The sequence below is a fragment of the Aphanomyces astaci genome, assembly GCF_000520075.1.
Source record: "Aphanomyces astaci strain APO3 unplaced genomic scaffold supercont1.66, whole genome shotgun sequence".
Classification (NCBI taxonomy): Eukaryota; Oomycota; class Saprolegniomycetes; order Saprolegniales; family Verrucalvaceae; genus Aphanomyces; species Aphanomyces astaci.
Window position 1 is genome coordinate 52,866 of NW_009798329.1, and position 17,187 is coordinate 70,052.

The 17,187-nt window shown below is 50.9% G+C and overlaps 6 protein-coding genes across 6 annotated transcripts; 4 read left to right on the plus strand and 2 right to left on the minus strand.

Moving 5' to 3' along the window:
- Window positions 1-18: 18 nt before the first annotated feature.
- H257_15068 (hypothetical protein) lies at window positions 19-1,407 on the plus strand (the record flags this gene model as incomplete). Its single annotated transcript, XM_009843049.1, has 2 exons — window positions 19-483; window positions 1,153-1,407. The coding sequence occupies 2 exons, from the start codon at window positions 19-21 to the stop codon at window positions 1,405-1,407; spliced, it is 720 nt and encodes a 239-aa protein (XP_009841351.1).
- A 1,797-nt stretch (window positions 1,408-3,204) lies between these two features.
- On the minus strand, window positions 3,205-5,948 carry H257_15069 (hypothetical protein). The gene is made up of 7 exons (XM_009843050.1): window positions 5,452-5,948; window positions 5,011-5,394; window positions 4,798-4,953; window positions 4,113-4,270; window positions 3,796-4,036; window positions 3,571-3,737; window positions 3,205-3,523 (listed from the first exon to the last, which is right to left on the minus strand). Exons 1-7 carry the CDS (start codon window positions 5,935-5,937, stop codon window positions 3,274-3,276), a joined length of 1,842 nt encoding a protein of 613 aa, XP_009841352.1. The 5' UTR covers window positions 5,938-5,948; the 3' UTR covers window positions 3,205-3,273.
- A 92-nt stretch (window positions 5,949-6,040) lies between these two features.
- On the plus strand, window positions 6,041-11,947 carry H257_15070 (hypothetical protein). Its single transcript, XM_009843051.1, has 12 exons — window positions 6,041-6,656; window positions 6,706-6,750; window positions 6,808-6,867; window positions 6,939-8,083; window positions 8,155-9,086; window positions 9,175-9,467; window positions 9,775-9,935; window positions 9,995-11,003; window positions 11,102-11,178; window positions 11,262-11,472; window positions 11,539-11,682; window positions 11,756-11,947. Exons 1-12 carry the CDS (start codon window positions 6,081-6,083, stop codon window positions 11,909-11,911), a joined length of 4,809 nt encoding a protein of 1,602 aa, XP_009841353.1. The 5' UTR covers window positions 6,041-6,080; the 3' UTR covers window positions 11,912-11,947.
- A 194-nt stretch (window positions 11,948-12,141) lies between these two features.
- Window positions 12,142-13,555, plus strand: H257_15071 (hypothetical protein). The gene has a single exon (XM_009843052.1). It carries the CDS (start codon window positions 12,152-12,154, stop codon window positions 13,490-13,492), a length of 1,341 nt encoding a protein of 446 aa, XP_009841354.1. The 5' UTR covers window positions 12,142-12,151; the 3' UTR covers window positions 13,493-13,555.
- A 314-nt stretch (window positions 13,556-13,869) lies between these two features.
- Window positions 13,870-14,692, minus strand: H257_15072 (hypothetical protein). The gene has a single exon (XM_009843053.1). It carries the CDS (start codon window positions 14,446-14,448, stop codon window positions 14,011-14,013), a length of 438 nt encoding a protein of 145 aa, XP_009841355.1. The 5' UTR covers window positions 14,449-14,692; the 3' UTR covers window positions 13,870-14,010.
- A 1,205-nt stretch (window positions 14,693-15,897) lies between these two features.
- On the plus strand, window positions 15,898-16,768 carry H257_15073 (hypothetical protein; the record flags this gene model as incomplete). Its single annotated transcript, XM_009843054.1, has 2 exons — window positions 15,898-15,981; window positions 16,322-16,768. The coding sequence occupies 2 exons, from the start codon at window positions 15,898-15,900 to the stop codon at window positions 16,766-16,768; spliced, it is 531 nt and encodes a 176-aa protein (XP_009841356.1).
- Window positions 16,769-17,187: the final 419 nt, after the last annotated feature.

Below are 17,187 nucleotides of genomic sequence, written 5' to 3' on the forward strand. Positions count from 1 at the left end.
TCCCAGCTTGTAGAGAACATGGCTTTAGTGCGAGCCCAACCAGGTGAGATCAGGGAAGCCATCGAGCAACTACTGGAAGAAAAGGGTGTCATTGCTGGCAACATTACCCACACAATGCTCGAGAAGATGTTGAAGAATACCGTCAAATCTATTGTCGAGTCAAGCACAACCAGCCAAGCTCAATCACCACATGAAAATGAGGAATGCGCAGTCCCGCGTCCCATTCACAACTGGGGCGGTCGTTGGCACATGCTGCCTGAAGACTTCTTGCTACCCTCTGCGGACGTTGCCACTGCATGGAACTTATGGTGGTGTGGATCTCCTTCGCGGGGTATTCCACCGCTGTACAGACTAGACGCGCGGGATTTCACCAAAAAGCAAGCCAAGATTTTCTGTGAGTGGAGCTTTGCGGTGCATGAACTCCAGGAAATCTATTCCAACGCTTGCGGAAGCGATATGAGTCGTCCGTACATCTCAGCCACGGTCATTGCCGCATTTGGCATGATCACAACACAATTATCTCCAATCAGTGCCACCACATTTTCAGATATTTTCCCCATAAATATCCAATACAAATGTTACGTAGTCAAAGCGAGGATTTGCGTTTAAAGAATCCTCTTCATTGATTGGCGAAAGAGACAACAAAATCTTTTTGTAACGTTAGCCTACATCATCAATTGTTGGAAATGTAGCAAAAACCACTGCCGAGGTCCACAAGGCATTTTGTCCACTCCACGCGAGCCATCTTCTGCGCAGCCGTTAATCGTGGAGTCGTCTTCCGCTTCTTGTACTTGAGATGGGGTGTTCGCGAAAGAAGATTAAGGCCGTGCTTAATCCTACTTGAGCTCGATTTGCCTTCGGATGAAACCAGCAGGATACGACAACGGTCCCGTTCGTCCAATTTGAACCTTCGCCCTTGTCTTTTGGACGTTCCATAGGTCTCAGGTGACCGACCTAAAGGGCGCTTCCAAGTAACTTTCAAATACGAACGGAGTCAATCAAAATCGTTTCCGTCGTACTTTGAAATCACTTTTTCAAAGTACGATGACAAGTCATATTTTGATCGTGTTTTGGGTATATTTGCTTCCCAAGTAGGTTAAAATGATTGGATTACACTTGACCTAAGTATTGGAAATTCTACTCGCACCCTAGGGCTGCAAGTCCATGTCGAGGTTGGTCGGAGCCGCCATTAGTGGGCGTGATCTCGTCAACTGCACCACCAAAGACAGTGAAATCAATCCCATTTCCGCAGGATACCTTTGGGGTTATGCCACCGGCAGCCATGATGATACCTGTGGTTACGGTGAGCCGTGCCATGTCTTGTTCGCGGCACGGTACGGCTCGACTGCTGTTATGCACGAGGAGAGGCTGCGGAACATCATGGTGGTGGAGACTTCAAAGCAATAGCTACACATAGCTATCGTGCTTCTTGTCAATCTACATGTCCCATGTTTTTTACCAGGCTCAAAATCATTCATTTCAGTATTTTGGATATTTCTCGAAAACCACATCACTTTTTGTGAATCTAAAGGCACTGTTGTGTTTGTCTTTGATAATCGCGTTATTTTCTTCAAATGGCGTTTTAATTTGAAATTCTACAGGAAAAAACACTTGTACCCACCTTCAACGGATAGCACTGTATGAGAACATGAGTTTGTGTACCCACGCAACTTTTGAGAGCGCTGTTGCCCACACTTACACTTACACACAGTTGCGTCATCAGTTCGTTGGAAAAAAATCTCGGCGAGCGCCTTCCCACTAAGGGGTTTGGTTGGATGGATCACGGTTGACATCAAATGAGCAAGTGAGGTGTCATTGGCAATTCATGTGAAACCAATTCAATCTGCAATCAATTTGGTTCACTGGAAATATGAAAAATTATATACCCATATCCAATAACTTAGGGTGCGTGAGGTAACTGGAAATATTGCAATATTCAGCCCCAAACCCCCATTTTGGGGCCGAATTCAACAAATCTGATCAATATTGAAACATGTCTTGTTCGAAGAGTTTTAACCCAAATCCAATAATTCCAAGTGGGATTTACAGTACTGTACTCGTTGAAGAGGTTCAAAACACCATATTACAAAATAGACCTTTTACCTCCATTTTGAAAATGGCATTTTGGTTAATCCCATTTTGCGAGAAAATGGAATGTTATTTTTGAAATGTTACCAGACGCACCCTTACTCTTTTTTAAATCAGCGTATCCATTATCTATTTCGCCTTGCACGTCCAAAAAGTAACTTACAGTTAAATATTAGTTCCGTCGACAAGGTGAATAAATATTGTTTTAGTTCAAAATATAAATAATTTTTCGGATAAGCTATTTATTCGGAACCACGGGCCGTGGCTCCACACTCCATTTGAAGTGCCGACAAAAATGCGTTGTACTATTAATAACAGTAAGTCAACAGGTCTTGGCCAATCACGGTCGAGGATTCGAATCCCCAGTAATGTATGGACCCATTTGACGGAATATTTAAGTACTAAGTTCCGGAGTTTTCCTCAACTATATAAAGCTTCAGAGGCTATTTCAAGGATAACATTAAATATAAATTTTTGAATACTCCTCAGCAGAATCGAATATCTTAAGAGAATGGATTAGAGAATCGCCTAAGCCAATCAAATCATGAAATGAATTTCTGCCAATCCAAACGATTGACTCGGCCCAGCCCTCCGTATTGTGCAAAACCATACACATATATACTAATATTTGTAAAGTATAGTTTGTGCAAGCTTAGATTGGATCAAATGGATTCAGTCAAATGATATAATGACTCACAAGTCCAAATTTGGGTGAAAGGCACACGATTTGGACAGGTATTTTAAGAGTACGCATCGAATACAAAACTCTGCACCATAATCTGACCAGCATTTCAACCAGTATAGCGTTTAGTCCCCTCGATGCCCCCCGCCCACTGTTAGCTGCGTTAACCTCGATAAATTATTTACACGACAAGGGCAGTACAGTGGCGTAAGGCCGATTGCCCACAACGGGAGCAAGGAACCTGGCACTGGAACAACGTTATGGCAAACCCAGTTTTCCGGTCATTTTCGATATTATTGTGTTTATTCTAAACTGGAGCGAACATGGAATACAGAAGAATCGGCAGAAGGATTTGGCCAATTAGATTGCACGAAAAACGTCAAATTAGTGTGTGACTTCAATTAGTGTGATACCAATCACTTTTTTACGTGCAAAGAATCGATCGATGGATTTGGCGATTCTGCACAAAAGTCCAAATATTATGGACAATATCAACACTGTTATTACAACGCAACCAGTTGGAACTCGCTACGAAAGGCTTCGACGTCCTTGGTGTCGGTGAGTTTAACCAAGTCAAATCGCTCCATGCACGTGAATGCAATACGTAAATAACTCCAAATGTGGTCGGCCTGGTCATTTTGCTGCAGCGCTTGTAAGTAGCAGTGGGCAGCATCCTCGTATTGCCCCAAATTCGCGTGGGAAATGCCCAGATTCAGCCACCCGCGGGCGTATTTTGGCTTGATCTCCAACGCACTACATGTAGGGGTAGGAATTTTCCCCATAGAATTCGGAAATCATACCGATGATACGACGGGATCGCCTCGTTCGACCGGGACGAATTGGCCAGTGTCGCCCCCAATTTGTTCCACAGGGAATATTCCTCGGGGCGGGCACTCGCAGCTGCCCGAAAGCTCCGGGCGGCCGCGTCGTAGTCCTTGGATACGTTGTACAAGACGCCCAACACAACCTATTCCGGGGGAATTATCCCAATTTAGCATTGGCCTGTACCTATTCATCAACAGTACCTGCACGTCGCTGTCCTGTGGGTCAAACGCTTGTGCTTGGAGCATCAGCTGCATCACTTCGTCCATGAGACTGCCGTCGCCATATGCGTCGTCCAGCTGCACTTGGAGTCCGTGGAATTTGGGGTTGTGCTGTACCCACAACTGGAGCGTCGTGAGTGCGCCATGCGATTTTAATTCGTTCACGTTGCTCACGCCCAATGCCAGCAACGCGTCCAAATTGTACGGATCTTCCTCCACGGCCCTATCAAAACCATCGTTAAAAACTGAATTATAACACCTCGAGAGCAACGACCACATAAATATATATATACACGTACCGATTCAAACACGAAATCGCTTGCTTGTCCTGGTCGTTTTCGGCATGACATTCCCCGAGCATCCGCCACGCGTCGCTGTGATCGGGCGCTTCCTGCAGCGACGCTTCGAACGCTAAAATTGCCTCTTTCAAATTGCCTTGGCGGAACTGTTCGCAGCCCTAAAATATAATAAATATTGTGGATTATTCAACGGTCCAAATTTACAGACCCCAATGTCGAATCGAATCACACGAATCGACGGTATTGGCTAATCCAATTTGGAGTGGATTTTTTGATTGGCTCTTACAGAAAGGTCAAGAATATTCAACCAATCAGAAGTTGTTTCCAGCGTGATTCAATATATATGATTAGAAAAACCGCCGCACGTATTTAGAGCGAATTCACAATACATAAAATAAAAACCATGCCTAGTATATTTACTGGTTTGAGAAAATATTATATATATATATACATATATATCTTGTGCTTTCGAGTGAAATTTCATTGTGTTGTGGCGTGGTTTCTAGTTGAAATTTAAATCGATTTGATTGGCTACCTCAGATGAGCTCAAAATTATTAGCCAATCAAAACCCATTTCTCAATGAAATTCAACAACCATTCAGATCGATTGTGGATCGGTTTCGTCGGCGCGATTCGATTGCACCCCCTCCCCAAACTTGTATCAAATCGACAATATATCACTCACCACTTCGAACGCATTTGCATCCGACGTGTACGGATTCACAGTATCTGAAAACTCGTACGCCACGTGGGCTGCGTCGTGGTCTGTACTGGACCAGCCATTCTCTTGAAACGGATCCAACATCTGGCCTTCCTGCATGGCCTTGGCCCAAATTTGTTCCTACGCATGTACCTCGTCATGAGATCACCGCGACGTTGGCTGTCTTGTCTACTCTACCAATGCATTCACATCCAACCCGCCGCCATCATGTGCATCGTCCTCCCCTCCCAACGTTGTCAAGTCCTTGTCTAGCGCATCCGCCAACAGTTCCGAAGTAGGACTGTCGTGGTGCACGACTGTGTTGCCGGCGTCGTCCAACTCGGCGCGACCAGAGCCCAGCGCATCCATAAACTGAACGAATTCGCTTTTGTGGAACCGAGCATCGCCGTGTTGACGCATCGTGCTGGCCACGTCACGCGAGAGGCGCTGAGTGTTGGATGGGTCGTTTTTGGCCACTGTTTCAACGTGCGCTACATGCTGCTGGTGTTCTAGAGCAAGTTGCTGGGTTTGCATGAACGTAGGCGGCGGTGGTGGCATCATCTGCGGCGGATGGTGCAGACCCTGCCACAAAGTCGTCGTAAAGATGAGTTGGACTGGGAGGAGTACGTAGTTACCGACCTGCTGCTGCTGCTGTATGTACGACGACGGAGGGCCGTGATGATGATGCATATACTGCTGCTGTGGCGCGAACTCTACGCGATGGTCCTGGGACTGTTGCATCATGGGCGCGGAAGTAGAAGCTGCACTCGAATGCTGAAACGCATTGTCCATCTGGCGGTGCGCCGCGTCTCGCTGTATCTTCTCTTGCAGCCACACGTGATTCATGTCCACTTGCGGTGGAGCGTGCGTGGCAGTACGGGGGTCGTGGTGATGGAACGGTGGTGGTTGATCACGCATGTGGTGTAGGGCGGCGTCTGCCATGGCTTGGTGAATGTCCATCTGCGTATACTGGCCAGGAGGGGCCTCAGACGGATGGTGCTGCTGTGCTCTTCCCATAGGTCCCGCACGAAGCACACCATCTAGAGCCTGGGACAATGGATTCCGTGCGGCCACAGTGCCGTCGGCGGCGCACCCACCTTGCGCCAACTTTCCCAGGAGGTCCATTTCTATAATTCGAAGTCGTTTACACCAATGTATTGATTAAGTACGATCCTTCTAAAGATCGTTTTTCAAATATCGAACTTAATATGACAAAACGTTACAACAAGCAGTTTCGCGAACCCGGTCGACGCGGCGACGCCAGACTCATGCCGTTCCCGCTCTTCCGACGCAACAAGCCCAAACCAAAGCAACCCGTGGAGGAAAAGGATGGCGTGGCGAAGAAGCAGGAGGTTGTGGTCTTGCCGCCGCCTTTATTCGAGGACAAGGACGACGTGAACGCAATCGCCAACGAAACGAATCACTTGCTGCAGCGCATCACCACGACCATGTCCCCGTCACGCAAACGTCCTCGCAAAGTGGTTGGACGTGTGACGATTGAAGTCCTAGACACGTTTCCACCTTCCGCGCGTCTAGAGGAGCCGCAGAATGCATCCAAAACAGACCCGTCGAGCAAGGAGAATGCACAATTGGGGGTGGAATCGATGCCGCCACTAGCTCCATTAGACACTGGCGATGCGTTTGGCTTTGAGGAAGAAGAAGACCGGGTGCGAGATGCAGCCGACATCTTCGTTCCGTCCACAATACCAGGAAAAAAGGCACTGGAAGCCCAGGTGGAAGTGCTCGACAACGAGAAGCAGCGGCTCAGTCGACGCCATCGCAACGGGGGGATTGCAAGCATGGACACACTGATTCTACCCGCGCCTGAAGTCGACAACGACGCTGTACGTCATCTCCACTAAACGCTGTACGTTGACAATCGTCGATCTGTAGCCGCAATCTCGGTCTAGAGATGCCGAATCCAAAGCCGCCATCAAGGTCCGCGCCTTGTACTTTCTCAAACTCCAATCAAAAATCACATGTTGATGCCTGTAGATCCAAGCATCAGGACGAGGCTTCCTCGCTCGACGAAAGCAATCGTCACAAGTCCACGCAGTACGTTCTCATGGATGGAATTACAAAGCTATTTAACGAACGACTTGTTGTGTGGCCTTATATATATATAGGACAAAGAACCAACCCATGGGACGTTGTGGCGGCAAATCTCAGACCCTGATCGCGGTGAAACGTGGTATTATAACACCGAAACTGGTCTTAGTCAATGGGAACCCCCCCCTCCCAGCAACAAGCCCATCGCATCCTCGTCGCCGCTTCCAAGGCTGTCCAAAGATCCTCCTCATGCATCGACGACGCGAACGTTCATGGAGCCTCCAGTTGCCAAGAATCACGACCAAGGCGTGTCGTCCCTTCCACTTCTGTCTCCAAAACTAACACCAACCCCCTTCGGAAGCGTGCCCCATCAAGCGCCTCGGCACAGCCACCCCTTGCCCGCGCTACACGCCCCCATCCTCTTGCAAGATTTTGACGACGACCTGCCGAGTACCCTGACGCCGTCAGCCACCCCCTCCGACCCTACGAGCAGAAGCCCCCCCTCTCCGTCTCCACACGACCATGCCAGTCCGCACCTTATACATCCCAATCACGACGCTCCTTCTCGTCATCCAGACGACTCGGCGGACGGGGACATGGTAGATTGGATGGACGACACGGCCTTGTTCCTCGCGGACGGGTCCAAGAACCACAAACTGCGCGACACGATTCGAGATGCGCTCAAAGTGTCCAAGTTCGACTCGGTTTCGGCCCTGCTCACGTCGTCCATCTCGTTTAACGCGGTGAAACGGGAGCGGTACCGCCGACCAAACCCCCTCTCAAGCCCTTCCTCGTCAGGGGGGTCGACGCGCGACGTCGTGCTTGGCAAGAAGCCCGACACGTTTCTAGTAGCCGTGCTGGCCACAGACAAGACCAAGAAACGAACCACATCCAAACAATCGTATGCCAGTCGACAACTTCGAATCCGAGACGTGGCCGACGCTGGGTTCACCGACGTCCCCGGTCCGTTGTCCAAGGCGTCATCGTCGTTGCCACCACGTACTAGTAGTAGTACTAGTAGTAGCCCCGACCGGACCCAGTGCTTTGCGTGCTGGAGTGCGATCAAGGGATGCCTCTGCGATGCACATACCGATCCGTTGGACACCCGCCCCGCCTCGGAAAGTGCGCTCATGTGCTCCAACTGGGAAATCGACCAACTTCGTCGCAAGTACCGGGCCGAGGAAATCCAAGAGATTTTCATGAAAGCCAACAGTTCACTGCGGTACTCACTTCACAACCGACCGTCATCTATTATGTCTGTACGTTGAGACTTTAAACTTGGCGAATACTTAGATATGACAAGCAGCGCAAGGCGTACATTACCATTGTCGAGTGCCGACATCCGATCTACCGAGCCGTGGATGCCACCCTCTTAACCTTTAACAAGACCATGCGGCGCAAACTCCATACCCGCGCATGGTTCCGGTCGTTTCTCGAGCAGCTTCGCCTCGGTACCGTGTCCAAGGCATCCCCCCCGACGCTTCTCAAGCTCCGCGACACGCTGCGAAACGGCAAATGGTGCCAGGCGTACTCGGACTCTGTCTGGCACTTCCACCCCGTCGCCCCCGTCACAGACAAGAGTTTCAGTCCGGACCCCATACTTGACGTGATCGCGATGAACCCCGCGGCCCCCCACGACCTCCGCCACTGGGTGCTCAAAACCGACTCTCCCGTACCCGTCGTGCTCTACCGCCCGCGCAAGTACGACCTCCTGCCGCGGCGATGCATCCCGATGCCCCAGCCGTCCTTCTTGGACCAAATTCCACTGCCCGTGCCGAATCGGTACATCGACGGATGCCACAAACTGTCGTGGGTCGAGCGCGTGTGTGCCCGCCAGAGCCACGCGTCCGTGTACCGCGCCACCGCCCAAATCAAAGCCTGTACCCCGTCGAGGGGATTTGATAAGCCCCGGCGCACGCGCGTGACACCCCCCACTTGCGTGCTGTTTGCCAACTTTGGCCGGAAGCCGTCGCCCGACAACATGGCCGTGGGGGGCCTCGTCGCCGAACTGTTGATTTATCTGGTTGTGACGACGTTTGTGCCCCCCCAATTTGGCAACTTTACCGTCACGGACCGCCGCGCGCTGTGCCCCAAAACGACCCCCGATGCCTCAGCCGTGTACTTGTGCTTGGAAATCGACCCCAAAACGTCCACATATGTCGTGCGACCGCTCGAACACGCGCTCAACACCCGTCGGGCGCCCACGATTGTGATTATTGTGCAAGGTATATATATATATGTACATGACGACAATTGCTTTGGGCTCAGTCGATGAAAATGCTAAAGGGCTAACATCTATATTCAACTTTTCAGGAGAAGTGGCTGAACCGTGCTTGAATCGACCGGAGCAAACCAGCGAAGAAGCGTTCTTTGGGTTCCGCACGATTCTAGAGTGGACGGGGCTGTTCATTCCCGATGAAACGCGTCCAGTGACGTTTGTGCCGTCGGGGGACGTGCTCACGTTCAACACGCCGTCGTTCAATGCGACGATTACGACTCGCGCGGATCGGTACTATCCGTTTTGTGAACCCACGACAAGGGAGAGCACGATCGCTGAGTTTATGCACTTGCTTTGGATGGGCAAGTCGAGCCGCAACCAGCCCCAGGTACACTAACTACAATTATTATTCAATGCGGTACTGTTAGCCAAAAAAATACTGAGTTGTGGTGATTCGCCATTTTTGGTACTGAATTTTGTATGTAAGCCATTCACACTATTTGAAAATTCACACACTATATTCGATGGTTTCTGGCGTTTGATTAGTCACTTGAAAGTGTTTTGGTTTTGGATTCGGTCGATATTATCTGTCGATTTCGTGAATCGACTTGACAATACAACATGCCAAAACAATGCATTTCTTTTGTGCTTCCACGTGTATGTACTATATATATATATATAAATAGTATTGATAGTGCTTTACGAATCTGGGCTCGCAAGATCCGGGGGAGTTTATGAAAAACTGCAACGTGGACGGCGCCATGGGCCAATGCATCCCAGTGATCTACCGCAGTTGGGCGTTCATGCAAGGCTCGCCCTTTGAAGAGTTTGTGACTGACGATGGGCTGGCGTACTGGTAAGTATAAGCGATATACTATGGAGAATGAATTCAAAGTATTAAAGACTCAAACACAGGTATGACAAGCGGACGGGGGTGACGTACTGGGAACGGCCCCTCCTAGACCAAGAAAAGCATCGGGGCGACGATGGAGACATTGACGGGGTGGTAATCGATGGCCGCAGCGAAAGAGCCACCGTGGGGGTCGGCGCTCCCGACGCCCGGTATTCGCAGCAAGACATGAGAAAGTACTTGACCAAGTCGATGGAGAGTCCTTTGGAACGAGCCGCGCGGGTCAAAGCCCTCCGCATCAGTGCCCAGAAGCACTCGATTACGCTGCAACCGGACGTGGTGGTCGTCAAGGAGGAGAAGGTCGTTCCCCCACCCAGAATGTCGCGCATCCACGTCCCCCCGCTTCCATTTCAGTCCACCCCCCAGAACCAACCAACAGCTTCGGCTTTGGGGGGGAGCGCTGTGTCCCGCGGTGGGGAAAGCGCTTCAATGACAGCTTCAGCCAAGCAAGTGCCACCAATGACAAATGACCACCCAGTTGTAAACGATCAAACCAAGAAACTCATCGACACGTTAACCCAAGCGCTGGGGGCGTCGATGGGGCAGACGAATGTCATGGACGTGCTGCAACTAGGTATTGGGCTCGGCATGGGGCTTGGAATGAACGGCGGCAACTCGTTTCTGGAACAAGCCCCTTTGGACGACAGTATGAGCGAGTCGGATGCGTCTCCCAATCGAGGAAGCCATACCGCTAGCCCGGACGACGTGGCGACCTCTCGAACCGACCGCAGCAGCGTCATGCCGGACGCGACCCCCGATGAGTTGCCGCCGGGGGGAAAAACCGTGTCGCATGCGTTTGGAACGGACTTTGTCACACATCCCCCGCCTGGCGAAGGTGTCGCGTGGGTGGACAAGCCCGTCGACTTTACGGAAGACAGCCAGACCGCCGTGGACGGATTCCGCGGTGCCGTCCATCGAAGTGTGGCGGCGTTGCCGAGAAACTTCGTGCAATGTGCGACCGCCACGAAAACAGTCAAGATGGAGGCGAATTACCTCCCCACGATGAACAACAAGGTAATATAACGCACACACGTGGAGATATATGGCAGAAAAACGGGTTGGATATTATGATTCTATGAGTTTGTGTGCCATGAATGAACAACTCAATGTAGAATCAACCGCGGAGTATGGGCATTGTTCGCCCGCGCACGGCAGCGGACGAGTGGCTCACGGTCGGCTACGATCCTTGGTACGACTCGCCTCAAAATATCAAAAAATCCCCCAGCTAAACCTAGAATGAACCCTACCCCCAATGTAACACCTCGTCTATAGGGTGGCTGGGAAAGACCTGTTCAACTGCGAGTTTGTCAAGTCGCTTGCAGTGGAAGACGACGACACGCCAGCGGTGGCCGGCGCCGCATTTCTGGACACGACCGAACATGCTGCGCGGCAAGAGGTGGTCACGCAAGCCGCCAAGGAAGCCATGGAGCTCGAGCACATTTTCAGTCTGTGTCGGCATGGCAAATACGCCGAAGTCGAAAGCGTACGCCGCGTGACCGAAACTGTTGGTGTTGATGACGAGTGCTTATATATATATATATATACGTAGCTGCTAAACCAACCCGACTGGACCGTCCCTATTGACGCCCAGGACAGCGCTGGCAACACGCTGCTGTCCATTGCATGTCAAAACAATAACAAACGCATTGCCAAGCTGTGCTTGAGAAAAGGCGCCGACGTCAATACGCAAAATGTAAACCAAATCGTGTTATAATGAGGCTTTGACATATATGGACTGCCTGACCATTATATGTTCTTTTGAGTAGTTGAATGGGCAAACGGTGCTGCACTACGCACATGCGTATGGCTTCCACGATCTCATGGAGTACATGATGGAGAAAGGCGCCAAGGACGACGTGCTCAACAAGGACGGACTCACGTGCTACGAAGGCTTGAACGCTGAGGCCGTCGACGCGATTTAGAGTTATTAGTATTTTTTTCTATTAATTTAATGGGTTTTTCGATTTGTTGGAGATTCCAGTATGAATTCAATCTCTCCTTTCATTGGTCAATTCGAAATTAATATTCGCGCATTGGCTACAATACATTTTGGATTTCTGGCCCGAAAGGTCAAAGTGGATATTAGCCAATCTGAAAGATTATGAATTATCCGGACTATCCGGTTACCCTTGAAACAACCACAAACGTTAGAGCGCAAGGTCATGTCGGTGTTGCTGCAGACGTCGCTGGGGGAAGTGGTCGTGGACCTGCTGATCAAGGAAGCGCCGCGCACGTGCCTCAACTTTCTCAAGCTATGCAAGATCAAGTACTACAACAACGTGTTGTTCTTCAACGTGCAGGAGAACCTCTTGGTACAGAGTGGCGATCCGACTGGCACGGGTGGCGGCGGCGACTCGATTTGGCATGTTTTGGACCCAAAGGCTTCGCGAGCGTTCCCAGACGAGTTGGCTGTGAAGCCGAGCTTGAATAAGGGGTGCTTATGCATGGCCAACACGGGCCCGGACACGAACACGAGCCAGTTCTTCGTGACGATGCGGGACGACGACCTCGAGCACCTCGTCAAGCACACTGTGTTCGGGCATGTCGTCGAAGGGCTGGACATTTTACAGAAAATCTCCGAGTTGTACGCCGACGACAAGGGTCGTCCATACCAGGACTGCCGTATTCTTCACACGTTCGTGTTGGAAGACCCGTTCCCGGACCCGAAGGGTCTCGTGGAGCCGCCGTCATCGCCAGTGGCCGACCGACCCGCTTCGGAAGTGGCCGAAATCCGACTGAGCGTGCTGGACAATCTAGACGACAACGACGGCAAGACGGAAGAGGAGCTGCTGGCCATGCAGCGCGAGCGCGAAGCCAAGTCCCGCGGCGTGTTCCTCGAAGTCGTCGGCGATATTCCCGACGCCGACGTCAAGCCCCCCGAGGAGGTGCTGTTTGTGTGCAAACTGAACCCCGTCACAAGCGCCGAGGACCTCGAGCTCATCTTTTCGCGCTTTGGCCCGTGCACCGCCCACATCATCCTCGATTACAAGACTGGAGACAGCCTCTGCTTTGGCTTTGTTGAGTTTACAGACAAGGAGCACTGCGTGGAAGCGTTCTTCAAGATGAACAACGTGCTGATCGACGACCGCCGGATTAAAGTCAACTTTTGCCAGTCCGTGTCCAAGCTCTGGAACAAGTTTCAGCGCAAAGACGGCAAGATTTCCGCCGCCGACGGGGGCGACGACCCGACGCACTCCCGACGCGGGGATCGGCGCCACCAGAACCCCTCGTCCCGGCATGTGGTCTTGAAACCCCAACGTCCGCCGTCGTCGTTTCAGCTGGTGGAGGAGGCCGAAGCCAAAGATGGGAAACGCAGACAGCGATCCCGTAGTCAGGACGACACACGTCGGCACCACCGTCGATCACATGACCGGCCAACGTCACGACATTATAGGGATGAAAGCAGCTCGAAGCGGCCCAAGAACAAGGACGACCGATCGCCTCCTCGTCGGCGTCGCTCGAGGTCCAGAGATGATGCCAAAGACTCCCGTCGTCGACGTTGATGAGTGGATCCACGTGGATAGTTAAAGTAACAACTTGTTAACGTGGAAGGAGCTACACATATCTAGCACATGACTTGCTTTTTTTCCCATGGACAAGTAAGTCTCCACGATATCTATTCATACTTATTCGTTCTTAACGAGGTATGCAGCAACCGTGACCAGCAACTCCCAGTCAGCGAGAAAATGTCATTCCTTCAAATTGGACATTTAAAGGCCTCCGAAGCGAGAATGAAGTTTACATACCTAACTAGTTACTCCGGAGTACTAGTAGTAGTAGTCAGGTAGTATGTACAGTATTCATATAACGTGACGTAGTAGTATTACTACAGTATCGAGTCTACCGGTACATTGGCAGCACATTATCAAAGTGCATGACATGGGATAAGAGAATTTGTTGTGTTTTTACTTTTAACGACGCAACGCTGTAGTTCACGTTATGGTCGGACTTGACATTCTCTGTGAAGAGACTGCCGGAGGGCTTCAATTCGTAAGAATAAAGTCGACTCGGCCGATGTCTCCTAGGTACAACATACATGTGTCCAGTGCCCAGGGTTGTTGACGGTTACATCACTTATTGAGACTGGGTGCACTGGGTAGGGGGCTTGGGCTTCGCCAGCTATCGATCGCTGGGGTGAGCTCAAAGCACTTGCCATGTACAGCATGGCGACAAGGATGGTCTGGATGGCGTCGGTGGCGGCGCGGGCGGCGTGGCTCGTCGCGGCGAGGGAAGACCAGGCAGACGGATGTGTTTCCAGTGAATGGGCTAGCCATTCCCACTGGATTGTGGGGTGAGTCGTCGTCACTATTTTGCAAGGCGACGACTGCGTGGAAGGTGCTACAAGACGCAGCGGGGGCCTGCCAGAGCCATCGGGGAGGATGCTACTGGCGAAGCTTTTGGGGGAGGCGGGGATGGTGCATTGTGAAGTGGCTGGGTGGTGCATGTAACTGGTTTGCATATGGTCCAATGCTGCGGTCAGGCCGACAAGACCGGTCAACTGCAATGTGGACGCTGGAAACGCAACAGAAATCGTCCGAGTCTCGGGGAGCAGTACCGAGGCGAACGATTTCGAGGTCTACACGTGGCGTCACCAGAGGTCGATCGACGAGCCACCGCGGGAAGGCGGTGGGGCTGCACTTGCAATTTGGAAATGCTGCCATCGTACCATCATCCAACCAAGGTCCGACACACGACGTCATAAAGACATGTTGAGGTGCAAAGATGGTGGTGTACGTGCGTTTCTTTTCAGGTAGCGCTGAATGTACTGCACAATTGAGTCGGACCGGGTTGGTTGTATTTGGGTGACCTCATGTTGGCTACACCAGTTAATTTCAGTGCCTAGAGAGTGTTGGTTATGATGCACCACTCGAGTAGGCACATTCACAGTGGAGAGCTGTGTTAACGTGACCACGTACACCGTCGCGTGCTTGAAAGCTAGCCGCCGCGGCCGCAGACAAGGGTTCAGCCTTGGACTCGGGCGGGTAAGTCGGGTTGACCATGGGTGCAAAATTCACACAAATGGATTTGATTGGCCAAGGGTGCACCAATCATCGTTGATGAATTATTTGAATTCAAGGTCACAATGTTCTTTCTGGTCGTAACGTCATGCATGTTTGAATGGCTGGCTGTGAGAGCAATATAGACGGACAAGGTGTTTGACGTTAGTATTGCTTTCCTTGCACCTCCACGTCGGTTTTGATTTTTGTTATCTTTTCCAACGCAATCGACCACCGAGTTGGATACATTTCACAATAACGTTACTGTATATGAAAAGACCTACGTTGACCATCGACCATCTCAGGTTTTGTGTACACGTACAGATCGTCAACAAGTATCTCCATCCATCCGCTCGACTGCAATCTGCTGTTTGGCGATTATATCGAGTATTTGGACAGGGTTCATACTTTGCATTTCACGCCCCCTAAATGACTTGCTCTAGAACCTTCATGTTCCAAATCTGGGAGAGGCTATCAAATCAATTGGGGGTCAACTTTGCTTGCAACTTTCAAACAATCTAGAGCGTTTTGTGTAACAGTATACGTTTCACACCGTCAATGGTTGTGATGGAGTCTGAATTGCGGTGTTGCACCGAAAATCGTGAGAGCCCCATTATTGCCCTCGCTCAGTATTTGTTAGAACACTCCAAAGAACGTCATTGAAGTTAATGTGTTGTTTACAGCATAGATTGTGTAATCAGAAAGTGCCCCCCTCGTCAACACTACGTACACGTGAGTTAGTTAGCATTACGCCATTCTTGATGCAATTTCAATTCAGACTCCAACGTCACTGCCACTACGCTATGACCGCATATTGCGTTTCTATCAAAGATCGCACATTTCCAATTTTGCAACAACGATGATTGGTGCACCCTTGGCCAATCAAATCCATTTGTGTGAATTTTGCACCCATGGTCAACCCGACTTACCCGCCCGAGTCCAAGGCTGAACCCTTGTCTGCGGCCGCGGCGGCTAGCTTTCAAGCACGCGACGGTGTACGTGGTCACGTTAACACAGCTCTCCACTGTGAATGTGCCTACTCGAGTGGTGCATCATAACCAACACTCTCTAGGCACTGAAATTAACTGGTGTAGCCAACATGAGGTCACCCAAATACAACCAACCCGGTCCGACTCAATTGTGCAGTACATTCAGCGCTACCTGAAAAGAAACGCACGTACACCACCATCTTTGCACCTCAACATGTCTTTATGACGTCGTGTGTCGGACCTTGGTTGGATGATGGTACGATGGCAGCATTTCCAAATTGCAAGTGCAGCCCCACCGCCTTCCCGCGGTGGCTCGTCGATCGACCTCTGGTGACGCCACGTGTAGACCTCGAAATCGTTCGCCTCGGTACTGCTCCCCGAGACTCGGACGATTTCTGTTGCGTTTCCAGCGTCCACATTGCAGTTGACCGGTCTTGTCGGCCTGACCGCAGCATTGGACCATATGCAAACCAGTTACATGCACCACCCAGCCACTTCACAATGCACCATCCCCGCCTCCCCCAAAAGCTTCGCCAGTAGCATCCTCCCCGATGGCTCTGGCAGGCCCCCGCTGCGTCTTGTAGCACCTTCCACGCAGTCGTCGCCTTGCAAAATAGTGACGACGACTCACCCCACAATCCAGTGGGAATGGCTAGCCCATTCACTGGAAACACATCCGTCTGCCTGGTCTTCCCTCGCCGCGACGAGCCACGCCGCCCGCGCCGCCACCGACGCCATCCAGACCATCCTTGTCGCCATGCTGTACATGGCAAGTGCTTTGGGCTCACCCTAGCGATCGATAGCTGGCGAAGCCCAAGCCCCCTAAACCCAGTCCGTCGAGACTCGGAACGTAATGCTACCACCCCTTATTTACCGTTGGCCTAAATCTAGATATCGTCAAAGTCGTCGTCACCATTCGAACGACACATGTCACCCTTATCTCTTCAAACTTCTCGGCAGACAATTGTATCGTTAAGTCACATAAGTGCAGTACAACTTGCAAGTCAGGTCGGGGTAGAAAAACAATACTTCACTGTTAGCTAGTTGCGCCTTGTGTCGTTGTGCAAGTGTCAATCACCACATCATGCCGATACAATGGCCAGGACGACCCTATCCAAGGTTTGTTCTCTGATATAGCACGCAACAGTATAGAGCTATACTTTATCTATTGAAGTTGTCCGTTCATTCGGCGTGTGCACAGACTACAGCTCG